Source organism: Phoenix dactylifera, chromosome 1 (genome assembly GCF_009389715.1).
Source record: "Phoenix dactylifera cultivar Barhee BC4 chromosome 1, palm_55x_up_171113_PBpolish2nd_filt_p, whole genome shotgun sequence".
Lineage (NCBI taxonomy): Eukaryota > Viridiplantae > Streptophyta > Magnoliopsida > Arecales > Arecaceae > Phoenix > Phoenix dactylifera.
Genome location: NC_052392.1, coordinates 34,947,842 through 34,960,151, shown reverse-complemented (window position 1 = coordinate 34,960,151; position 12,310 = coordinate 34,947,842). Strand labels below are relative to the sequence as shown.

General features: G+C 41.1%; 2 protein-coding genes across 2 annotated transcripts; both read left to right on the top strand.

Annotated features, from left to right (window-relative positions):
- Positions 1–998: 998 nt before the first annotated feature.
- LOC103702670 (ammonium transporter 3 member 2-like) lies at positions 999–4,978 on the top strand. Its single transcript, XM_008785188.4, has 3 exons — positions 999–1,793; positions 1,870–2,155; positions 4,028–4,978. The coding sequence occupies exons 1-3, from the start codon at positions 1,143–1,145 to the stop codon at positions 4,549–4,551; spliced, it is 1,461 nt and encodes a 486-aa protein (XP_008783410.1). The 5' UTR covers positions 999–1,142; the 3' UTR covers positions 4,552–4,978.
- Positions 4,979–7,086: 2,108 nt separating this feature from the next.
- On the top strand, positions 7,087–10,766 carry LOC103702669 (subtilisin-like protease SBT3.17). The gene is made up of 3 exons (XM_008785187.3): positions 7,087–7,469; positions 7,568–7,665; positions 10,376–10,766. Exons 1-3 carry the CDS (start codon positions 7,228–7,230, stop codon positions 10,474–10,476), a joined length of 441 nt encoding a protein of 146 aa, XP_008783409.1. The 5' UTR covers positions 7,087–7,227; the 3' UTR covers positions 10,477–10,766.
- Positions 10,767–12,310: the final 1,544 nt, after the last annotated feature.

Below are 12,310 nucleotides of genomic sequence, written 5' to 3'. Positions count from 1 at the left end.
GAAAGTTCTTAGACATTTTTGAATTTTACAGAAAATAGAATCTTTTGGACCTGAAAAAAAAAAAATCTTTGGCTAGTATGAATCATGGGGACTTGTATCTTTTACAAGGACTCATTTCCTTAACTTAAATCCACCATTACATCATCCATTGGTCGCTTTTAGAACACTTTGAGATCATGAAGTCGATGATCCAACAGCGAAGGAAGGTGAATTCAAAAGATAGAATTTGATCTGAATCTTGGAAGTCTATTCCTCCTTATTCAGTAGCTTTATTTTTTTATATATAGTTTTTTTCATGGGTAGGTATAAGCAGCCCATTCACAAGTTATCTAGTTGAGAATATTCAACAAACCGGTTTCAATAAGAGAGAGATCAGTTTAGTTAGAACAGTCTACTTCCTAATTAATTATCTACTGTTTTTCATAATTTGCAGCTGAAATTAATGGTTCAAATCATTAAGGAATTGGGTAAAAAAATTACTTTGGTTAATCTACACAATTTGGTAATCTAATTTAACAAAAAATTTTAATACCTTAGTTTTTATATGTGTATTGAGAAAGGCGAAGGATCTAAAAAGTCTGCTTGACTTGTGATCCAGATATATGAGATAAATAATATATGTGAGATCATTCTTCTTCTAAGGGAGAGATCTAAGCAGCAGCGAATAAATCTTCATATAAACACTATAATTTCTTCATGCTGATCATGTCGTAGTGAGAGTTGGTATCATGAATAAGCTGGAGTAGTGCCATTTCCCAATTCTTGTTAAGAACATGCCTGAGCCGGCGCATCTTGTTTAATGTTTCACCAACCCCCTACTCCAAAAAAAAAAAAAATTTCTGATTCACGAATCACCTTGAAACCACCAAACTAGGCGACGTCGACCTTGGAAAGCCGTACAAGTTATAGAAAGTCTCAGATGAAAACTAAGGCTTAACGAAGCCTCACTTGGAATCTTCAACCGAATCCCTCTACTTGGCCTCATATATTCCGCCCTCCCACTCATATATATATGGGTACAACCCCAACTCCACCTCCTCCCTCCAACCTTCTCCTTCTTTGTTTGATACTTCCAGTCCTTCAACTCTTCAGCCTCCTTTTTTTTTTTCTTTCATAACTCATATCCTATAGACGCAGCAGCCATGGCGGACGCCGTCCCGGTGGCGTACCAAGGCAACACGTCGGCCGCCATCGCCGACTGGCTCAACAAGGGCGACAACGCATGGCAGCTGATCTGCGCCACCCTCGTCGGCATCCAAAGCATCCCGGGCCTCGTAATTCTCTACGGAAGCATCGTCAAGAAGAAGTGGGCGGTGAATTCCGCCTTCATGGCTCTCTACGCCTTCGCCGCCGTCTGGATTTGCTGGGTCACCTGGGCTTACAACATGTCCTTCGGCGACAAGCTCCTCCCCTTCTGGGGGAAGGCCAAGCCCGCCCTCGGCCAGAAGTTCCTCATCAAGCGGGCGGTCCTCCCGGAGACCGGCCACTACTACAACAACGGCACCATCGAGACCGCCATGGCCGAGCCCTTCTACCCCATGGCCTCCATCGTCTACTTCCACTGCGTCTTCGCCGCCATCTCCGTCATCCTCCTCGGCGGCTCCCTCCTCGCCCGCATGAACATCTTGGCTTGGATGGCCTTCGTTCCCTTGTGGCTCACCTTCAGCTACACCGTCGGCGCCTTCTCCCTCTGGGGTGGCGGCTTCCTCTTCCAGTGGGGTGTCATGGACTACGCCGGCGGCTATGTCATTCACGTCTCCGCCGGCTTTGCTGGTCTCACCGCCGCCTACTGGGTCGGTCCCATTCAAACCAATCTCTACATCTAGCTTAGCATCACGCATGATCTTATTGTTGGTTGGTTCGGTGTAGGTCGGGCCGAGATCGGTGAAGGACAGGGAGAGGTTTCCGCCGAACAATGTGCTCCTGACGCTCACCGGAGCGGGGCTGCTGTGGATGGGGTGGACGGGGTTCAACGGCGGCGACCCCTACTCGGCCAACGTCGTCGCGTCGATGGCGGTGCTCAACACCCACATCTGCACTGCCATGAGCATCCTTGTGTGGACGTGCCTCGACGTGATATTCTTCGGGAAGCCGTCGGTGATCGGAGCGGTGCAAGGCATGATCACTGGTCTCGTATGCATTACCCCTGCTGCAGGTATTATAAGCCATTTCTGTTCATCATATTTTTTTGGTAAATCACCTCCATAGGAATTAGAGAAATATGTTATAGAATTCTATAATATTGCATCTATATGATTGGCCATCCATTCAGCTGCACTATTAGTTTAATTTTCAGACATTGAAAAGGGAATAATGAACATAACAAGCATCAACATTTCAGTAGATAATGGATGTAAAAGCTATCTAATGACTAATTGGGAGTCTCCTCCAAGGTAATATCGGTCGTCCTCAATATTTGAATATCACTATTCGATATGGTCTTAGTCCACATAGTTTTCCTCCGTTCAGGGCGGTTAATTTTTGACTAACATAATGGGATTCGTCTCTAGAAGATGGACCTGGCCATAAAGTTACCAACCAGCATCTACGGCACCCAATGCAATCTTTCTTGTTTTTTTTTTTAGTTCAAGGGAAGGAATCTATGCATCCCTTCGACTCTTGCGCTTGCCATTAATTATTCTTGCCAACTGTCGCCTTGATAGCAAGTCAAAGTCAATAATCTGGCTTGGGAATCAGGGTGAGTGGTGAGAGATATCCCTTGTTGTATGGCCTATTATCTATTAATCTTTTTCTTTAAAAAATATTATTATTTCAATCAGATGCTTATACCATAAATAGCTAAATAATAACTATTACACATATTTCTTTTAAATTTCAACTTATACTTTAGGAGTATTAAAGAAGTAAGGCTGAATTTTAATAATTTTATGGTAAAAGGCATCATATTCATAAATTTATTAGATCGATAATTTTAGAGATTATGTACATGATAGCTTATGATAATAGAAAGATGTGTATAAAAGAAAGTAGGGATTGATAATTTCATTTTTACTTAAATGTTAAGTGAGCTTAACTTTTTTTTCATCTCTTCCCGAGAAAACATTCTACTTTCATCCTTGAGCAAGGCAATGAATGACCACTTTTTTTGGCCAGATTTTTTAATTAGTTCACCAAATGTCAAAGAAAAATTTGCAAAAGTTATAGCTCAAAGAGTGCTCGCTTCATTTATTCCGAGGTTGCGCAATGTTCAAAACTTAGTACAAATTTTAAGTATTTAACCAATATAATATTTTTATAATACCTTAAAGGCCTTGTAATGTTTCCAAGAAAAAAAAAACAGTAAGAGCTTTCCATTGCAAAAGATCTGTTACTTAGTCTTTGACAATTCCACCTTTGACTGCTCTTTTTATCTTTGAAACATATTAGCCGTGCTGTTTGACTGCTACTTTGTTTTCTTTCCGTTTTCTTATCACAAAATTAGTTTCTTTCTTTCTTCCTCAAGTAAATACAAAGCTAAACTTTCTGATGTACCTTAGTACGGTATGTTAGTACCACTAAATCAAACCCCCCTCTTTCAATGATCAGACTTAAACCTCTGACCAAGTTTCCCCTCATCATGTTTTGTCCCTTTTGATCTCTACCTCTTGCTAAAAAACAAACTAGCGGCTTTGATTTGTCGTGTTACCAATGATGCAAGCCACACACGCACTGTGATCAATTTGACACACTAATAATGATTGCTGTAGACCTGACCACTAGGCCAATTTTCACACCACCTTGAGCACCTATATGCCACACCCATATGTGCCATGATGGAGCTCCTACCATACATACATACATACATATACATACATACAATATGTATGTATTATACAGTATATGATGCATTTTATTAAAAGATGAATGGTTATCAAGATCACTTATGAACCATTTTCTGCAAAAGATTTAAATTTGGTGGATTAATTTTTTTTTTCTTTTGCAAATTTCTCTTTGCGTCATGCATGCATCATTTTCCCTGGAACAAAGTTTTTCAAAACTGGCTTCCTCTCTCTGTCTCTCTCTCCAGGGCTGGTCCAAGGCTGGGCAGCCATAGCAATGGGAGTCCTGGCGGGAAGCATCCCCTGGTTCACCATGATGATCGTCCACAAGCGCTCAAAGCTCCTCCAGAACATCGACGACACCCTCGGCGTCTTCCACACCCACGCGGTCGCCGGATTCGTCGGTGGCCTCTCGACCGGCCTCTTCGCCGAGCCGACCCTCTGCTCCCTCTTCCTCCCCGTCACCAACTCCCGCGGCGGCTTCTACGGCAACCCCGGCGGCGTCCAGTTCCTTAAACAGATCGTCGGCGCTCTATTCATCGCCGGGTGGAACGTCCTCGTCACCACCATCATCTGCCTTTCGATCAAGGTTGTGATCCCGCTCCGCATGCCCGAGGAGCAACTCATCATCGGCGACGACGCCGTGCATGGCGAGGAGGCCTACGCTCTCTGGGGTGATGGGGAGAAGTATGACTCTTCTAAGCATGGTGGCTGGTACTCTGATGACACGCAGCACCGCCAAGCTTCAAGTGGAGTCACACTAAATGTTTAGGAGGAACAAGGCCTTAATTTGAATGCAAATTGATGGAGTCCTGATACATTGGCACGGGCACGTTTTGAGAAAGCGGGTACCACATTTCGGTTGATGCTTCCTTTAGCGTTACAGCTAGCTCTGTATTTCTCTGTTTATTTGATTCGCTTCTCTTGATAGATTTGGTTGTGTTAATATGGTCGGAAGGAGAAAGAAGAAGAGGAAGGACGGTATGTTAATCAACCTGTGAACGTAATTCGTATCCACTCTGGGGATACACTTTGGGTGTACGAGAGGAAGCTGCCCGGTGCACCCTGAACCTGTTATCTTTTGAGTTTTTTTTTTGTTGTATTCGTACCTGTAATGTATGATATATCTGTTTTAGCGCAGCAGCAGCAGCAGCAACAACAATAGAAAAACAAAAAAAAGCCCCCATAATTCTTACTCCTTATCTACGTGTTTGTCATCGTGCTGGGTAGACCCAAGTGGCCCAATTCTGGACCTGAAGAAAACTCGGCCTATAGCATTTTTTTGGTCCAAATGCCTTAGTGGGGTCAAGAGAAAGAGGATTTTTTTTTTTTTTTTTTGCTAAGAACGGGTGCTTCATACAGTGCGTACAGTGCGTGTACGGATACATTCAATAAGATTAAAATACAACGGCTCGCGGAGTACCAATGGTAGCTCCCCCTCTCCGGACCAAAGGGTGTACCTTGAGTGGTAGGCCGCGTAAGCTGGGGAGTGGGGGAGGGGGGAAGATGAAGAATAAGGGTGTCACCACATTATGAAGCTGGAAATGCGCTTGGGCCAAGTATTTTTGGGCCACGTTTGTCGGCCAGCCCTTAGTGGGTGGAATGAGTCCCATTATGAAATGAGTATGGGACAGGGTGTCACCACTCATGGTTTTAGACATAATGTCAATGATGAATTATGTTTGATCTATGGGCTACCCCTCATCAAGTGTTTGATCTACCTTTTGATATCTCATAGCAAGGAATGAAATCAAGAAGCCAATTGATTAGCTAGCCATGCCATAGGCTGCATTGGAGCAAAAATTAAGAATGATGGTTTCCCCACTTATGTGATGATTAAAAATAGGGGCTGTACCTATTAGACTGCTGCAATCACATTCTTGTTAGGGTAAAAAGCAAGTATGTTTGGTAAATTTATAAGACAATTTTGATTGATATCTTGTTTGCATAATTCAAAAGGTATCGATGCCTTGATCGAATTTGTATCAATTCTTGCAGCTACATGAATAGAATCCTATGCACAATCATAGACACATAGATACAAAATGAATTAAGATGCCTCCATCGTGGAGCTTCTTGTCGATTCTTGATTTGGCAACTCGCATATTCACTCTTAAGCAGGCGTTCAATAATATCGATGTACTTGATCAAGTCTATAGTATTTGATCAAAAATTATTAAAATGCAATATTCTTGTTTGCTTAAATTATTTATCAGAGCAAAAGAAAGAATAAATATTCAGTGCACTAACCCATCATTTGTACCCCACCCTAGACCCTCTTGCACTTGTGGGAAATACCAACCTGAAGGATTCTTAACCTTCACAATATGTTTTATGCTAGGTGGCGGTTGGAGGGTGGCTCAAATTAGGGGTGTCAAAATCTGATCCAAACTGGCCAACCTACATGAACTTGTTCAAAAAAAATAGATTTATGTCGACTATTTTTAAATTTAGGTAGGAAATGGGTCAACTCAAAACCAATTCATTTATGATTGGGTAGTTTTGGATATAGTTCCGGAACTTGGTGGGTTACTTAAACCAAAATATATCAGAAATTTATCAAATTTTCAAATTGCAGGAAAGATAGTAATATAACTTGCACGAAGATGCACAAGCTATGATAGCTGCTGTGGAGCTATTATCCATAAAACAAGTTTTTATGTCCTACCATATTATTGTTATTGCTATTTGAGTTAGTTCATCTTTAATTATTTTTTGTTTATGGATTATGTAGCATATATTTGTACCCTGGTAGTTGATCAAGTTATTGACCTTAGCAGTTGACTGAGTTACTAACCTCGGCAATAATCGAGCTACTGCCAACCTGAGTAGACCGATCGACCAGTGGCAATAGGCTATATGCCCCCAATATAAAATATATTGTAGGCAATTAAAGCCTATTAAAGAGACACGGTTACGATCCCACACACTTATGAAGTATCATTTTTATCTAGTTTTTAAATTGAACTTTTAGCAGATTTCTTCATTCAAGCACCGCTGCAACCAACCACTCGCCAATATTTTTGGCTCGAATTTTGGTGGCACCAATGGATATCCTAAATTTTTAAATATGTTTGTTTATAGTAATAGCTTGCAAGTTAGATATAATTTGTGATATTTGCATACAATGTTTTGTTTTTACTTTTCAGTTAGATGTGTAATTGATGAGGAAACATACAAATGGAATGGATCGGAATAGGTTTAAATTTTCTGAACTCGATTATAAGTAGATTGAGTTTGGGCTAGTTTTTCTTTTTTCTTTTTTTGGATCCAAACCCGTTTCAACCTGATCCGCCGGCGGATTGCCGACCTACACAAAGTGTTACATGGGGCGCCTCGGTGGAGCCGCCATTTCTCACCTGCTGGTGAGTATATCGCATTCCATCTCCGATCCCTTTTTCTTGGCAACGAAGAGAAGGCCTCTATAAAACAGAGGAAACACCCCGGGATGAGAGCCATGAAGAACACTCCTTTGATCCGTGTCGTCTTCTTGGTTCCGATCTTCGTCTTCTTTCTTTTGGTCTCGGTTTTAATGGCGGAGGAACCCACGAAGATCCCCGAACAGGCCGCCGGCGAGGTGCCGGAGGAGGAGGGCGGCGATGCCGCTGTCCATATCGTCTACGTTGACCGACCGGAGACCGAGGAGGCCGAGGCCTTCCACATTCGGACTCTCACCCCAGTCGTCGGCAGGTTTCGATCCGTGCCCTTCTCCCTCTTTTAATTTCTAGGGTTAGGGTTCTGGATTGGCGGTGTCGAGATCCTCTTTGTGTTTTTGTCGTGATCCTTAGTGAGGAGAAGGCGAAGGATGCGGTGATCTACCACTACACGCACGCTGCCAGCGGGTTCTCCGCCAAGCTCACTCCGAAGCAAGTCGAGGAATTGTCGAGTGAGTTCTCTTCTTTCTTTCATCTCTGTATTTTTTTTTTCTTTTGATGCATTGAGTTGGATCTAATGCGCGCTTGGTGCTGAATCGTCGTCAATTTTGGATAAAGGTAAGTTTTTAATGGATTATTGTTCTTTTATTACTCCCGTCCAATGATGTATTGCTAAAATGATGAATTTTCTGGGCCAATTCTAGCGCGTATGAGTAAAGTTCTCCATTTTTATTAGAAGCAGCTTAATAAGTTTAAATTGAGGCATAATTTCTTTTTCAATTACCAACCTAAAGTAAAGGTTGATTTTTTTTCCGTTTTGTTTTTTGATATGCCGTTGTGGGAATCTGAGTCTATCCAATCGTTTGTAATGCTGGACTGAATTGCCCATAGATAAAAGTTGAGCATCATGTTTATGGAGAGGTTTTCAAAATGTCCTGCATGTTGGTTTAGGCCTTATGGATTTGATTCATGCGACGAGTACTGATAGCGCACTTTTGCTTAAACCTTGGAATCTCCTTTATGTTGGTTTAGGCCTTATGGATTTGATTCATGTGACAAGTACTGATAACGCACATTTGGTTAAACCTTGGAATCTCCTTGTTTGTCTCTTTACCTCATATTGTTGGTGAAGGTAGATCATAGCATCTCTTTGATTCCAGTTCTTTTAGGCTTGAGACCAGGCTTGGAAGGTTTGGCAGACTTCTCAAGTTTATCCAAGTTACTGCCTTTCTCATTTCTTTCATTTCTCTTGTTTCGCGTACAGCTATTAACAGCATCCCTACTTGTGTCACTTAATGGGTTTGGTCTTGATGTCTTAGATCATTGACCATCAGATCTTGTGATTCCGAGGTGCTTTTACCATCATGGATCTTACCTTGTTACTTCTGCTTTGGTTCAGAGGAGGTTCAGAGGAAGAGTCTAGTCTTTTGTTTTTGTCAAATTCTTATCGCCAATAACGTATTTCAATCTCAACCATTTTTTTCAGGATTCGTTCTTTTATTTCTTTTAGGGGTTTTGTGTTAATCTTCTTTTAAGATTATCTTGATTCTTGAGGACTGTTACTAGTTACTGGTCATCTTCCCCTTCTTCCATGTTAGATCTCTTTTACATTTGATAGGTCTTTACATGGCCTTCAGCAGGAACCATATCATTTCTAGTTTTTATAATAAGATCTATATCTGATATGAATGTGTCATAAAAAATGAAAACCAAGTGTTCCAAACCCATGCTCTATTCTTAGGATTATTGGGCATTCTGCAGTTTATGGGGTTTTCCGACTTAAAAATGCATGATCTGACTTTGATCTATTAGTGTAAGTGTGCTTGGAAGAGTTTTGGGCAAAGCAAGTTTTCCAAAATTCTTGAATGGAGAAAATTGTTTCGCGGCTGTGTCAAATGATATGTTACTCAGATCCTTTGGTTTAGCCTAGCGTGCCTATACTCAACACTTAAACATGGGCATCGCTTTGACATTTAGACACAGTTCCTTAAAAATATATACTTAGATATTGAAAGGATTTCATTTGATTTGTAGATGCACCTGCTTTTGATCGCTTACCAAAATCCATTTAACATAGTTCTAAGATGTTTTTAAGCAGTTGGTGTGCTAACAAGTATTGGTATGTATCATATCATAGACAGTGATGCTATGGCAATGCTACTTGAATATTGTAAATTAGAGATGAGCTTATGACGTAAGTTTGTTTCATTTCTGTATTCTTGTGACATAAATTTTCCCATGTGGTTTGTAACTTAAAAGACCCTATTTGAGGCAAGCGGTGGTCTTGTCTTTCAGAGATTGCATTAATGGCAAGATACACAATAGAAGTAATGCCAATTCCCTAGTAATAATTTAAAGCTTGCTACCTAAAAGATCAGTACATTTTGTACGCTGCAGGCATCTCACAGTTGGAGTTGTTATGCATTGAAAATTGAGTTATGCCTTATAGTCAAAAGTCATACGATTAGTACAGATGATATAGCTCTTAGTAGGAAATAGTAAAAATAAGGATTCACCGGTCCTAGTTATGTGACAATCTTTAATAAGAGACGACAATGGAGTTAAGGCAAACATGCTATAAAGAGATAAAAGTGATTCTTCCCAGAAATCTCTCTGTTTTTCCAAACTTTGATGTAATTGTAAGCTACCAGGTGTTTCACATAATCTTCGTATTTCCAAGTAGTTATTTCTATGTTTATATAATTTACTATCAGAAATGAGTCCTCTTTTTTTATTTTTATTTTTCTGATGATCCACTATTTCATGCCAATTCTTTTTTTGATGAATACCATTCCATGTTAATTCATTGGTTTAAAGCTGTCAAATTTATTTGATTGAAGAACAGAGCTGCTCTAGCACAGAAATCTCAAATAAAAAAGTTTAGACAGGTGAATTGTAACTTTTCTATTGGTGCATTTACTGGCAGTTTGTGCCTGCGCTGTACATCCTGTCAGTGCTCCAGTGGAAAAGTTTCAACTAACTGTGCAACTTTTCCGTGTGATTTGTATGTGCTAGAAATGCATTTCTCTTGTTTATATACCAAATTAAGATTTTGGAATGTTGAGGCTGCCTGCTTTTGGTATTATGTGGTCAAGGCAGGCCAAGCATTGGCATTTGAGCATTTTCATCTGAATTTAGAGATGCTTTTATTGTTAAATTTGCTTACTATCTTTTGGGAGCCATCATATATAGTCATTTTTTGAAATTTATTTGGTTTTGCAGAGCAACCCGGTGTTCTTCAGGTTGTTCCTAGTCAGACCTATACTCTCCATGGACCAGGGGGAATACGCGGCGGCACCGTCCGCCACATGGGCATTCCGTGAAATCCTCGTTGCAGAGACAATCTTGTCTCGTCTAAGGTGGGTTTCCTTGCCGTGCATAAATAAGATTAAGATGGCTTTGGAAGCCTTACAAATAAGGATGTAAACTCCACAATGGTAACCTGTTGCCGAGCAATGGATATCATCAGTACTTTTTAGTTGCTGTTCAGGATTTGGTTTCTGGTGTTGCATGGAGTTTATCATGTATGTATGTCATTTTGATTTTACATGGAATTTGCACTTATCGAAAGTTTTAGCTAAAAGATATGTGCCAGAGTGCCAACTTTTCTGCAGGCCTGATTGCTTTGAAGGGAGATTAAAATGCCTACAGGTTCAAACCAATGCAATTGCAATTGTGCACCATTCAGGTCTAAATATTCTCTATTACAAGCTATTATAAAATACTGATATTTTATTACGAGCTGCATGTTTCATTCTGCCCATGGAACTTGCGAACAAGTGTTGTTGCATGCAATCAGATTCCCTAGGTGTTGTGGGGGAGGATCCTAGTGAATCGGCCATGCGGAGAGCAGCATTGTACACAAATAACACTGACAATTTGTTTAGAGACTTTTCTACGTACACCTTGTAGACATGTATGCAGTCCACAAATCTAGAGCATTTAGGTGTCATGGATGGGCAGCAATGCAAGAATATCAATGAGAAAATATGTTAGAAACAGCTACATCATAAGATACAAGCAAATCGTAAGCAGATGCTAAGATTTGTGTAGCTCGGCCGACATCCATGGAAGGACAGTTCGTAGGTAGTTTCTTTTCAAGATACAAAAAGAAATTTTACTTCAAATTTGAAAATAAGGACGATTACAAGCTCTCAAATGCTCCAAGAAATCCTTAAAACTCTCTTCCTTTCTTTCGTGTTTTGACAACATAGCTAGTTAAACATAGGCTTGTGGAAGCATGCGAGAAGCTAATAATAATGTTCGAAGTTCCATGCCAACAGCAATGGTGCCTTGGAGGTGTTAAAGAGCCGAGATTGCCACCAAGGTGGTAGCCCAGTTGGAACGGGGCGTTTGCTTCCAACCAAGTGGTTCCAGGTTCGAAACGCACGGGCGTCGATTAAATTTGGGGACCGGATGCCTCACGCCTGGACACGGGGTCTGGAAGCGCTACTGGTCGGCTGGTAGCCTGGGTGGTGCCAGGTGTGACGTACTCACACGGAGGGTCGGGTCGGATAACTGAGCCGGCCCACGGGTGGGGAGGGTATGAGTAAAATAGGTCGGGGTGCCCAACACACGACTCGGTCTACCCGCATCGAACATTCTCCTGGCGGGGTGGGGGCCCAGTGGTCGGGGCTGCTACGCGGGGGTGGGCTTGTCCCTTCCTCCCCCCTTCCCCTTTTTTTTAGCAAAAAAAAAAAAAAAGAGCCGAGATTGATCGAGCCTACGTTCGGTCAATTTGGCTGGAAATTAACTTCGAGCTTGAAATGATTGGTTTAATGTGGTTTGTTTACTACAATTGTAAGCTTAATTCAAGTCTAATTTGGAATTGAGCTGGACATGAGCCTGAACAAGCAACTTGTAAACCTTTAATCGAGCTAGAAGTTAATACAAACATGAACCAAGCTCGTTCAAACTTGAAGTAAAGCTTAATTTCAAGCCTAGTTCAATCTTGGCTCAAGCTTGTTTTTAAGATTGTTTAATCTAAATCAATATCTAATGGGTTCAAACTATGGCAATTAAAGTCTTAAGTATGAAGTGAAAGTTTGGAAATACCAAGCTGTTCGTTTATTTTTCCACCCCTAGTAGTGCTGCTTGCAAACCTTCAGGAATGCAATGCAACACTATATCCCAAGTGCTGCATGCGGTTTTCTCTAA

Coding starts and splice junctions, on each gene's coding strand:
- LOC103702669 (XM_008785187.3), top strand. CDS start 7,228: ATGAGAGCCATGAAGAACACTCCTTTGATCCGTGTCGTCTTCTTGGTT. Junction 7,470..7,567: donor CTCACCCCAGTCGTCGGCAG/GTTTCGATCCGT, acceptor CGTGATCCTTAG/TGAGGAGAAGGCGAAGGATG. Junction 7,666..10,375: donor GCAAGTCGAGGAATTGTCGA/GTGAGTTCTCTT, acceptor TTGGTTTTGCAG/AGCAACCCGGTGTTCTTCAG.
- LOC103702670 (XM_008785188.4), top strand. CDS start 1,143: ATGGCGGACGCCGTCCCGGTGGCGTACCAAGGCAACACGTCGGCCGCC. Junction 1,794..1,869: donor GTCTCACCGCCGCCTACTGG/GTCGGTCCCATT, acceptor GGTTCGGTGTAG/GTCGGGCCGAGATCGGTGAA. Junction 2,156..4,027: donor ATGCATTACCCCTGCTGCAG/GTATTATAAGCC, acceptor CTCTCTCTCCAG/GGCTGGTCCAAGGCTGGGCA.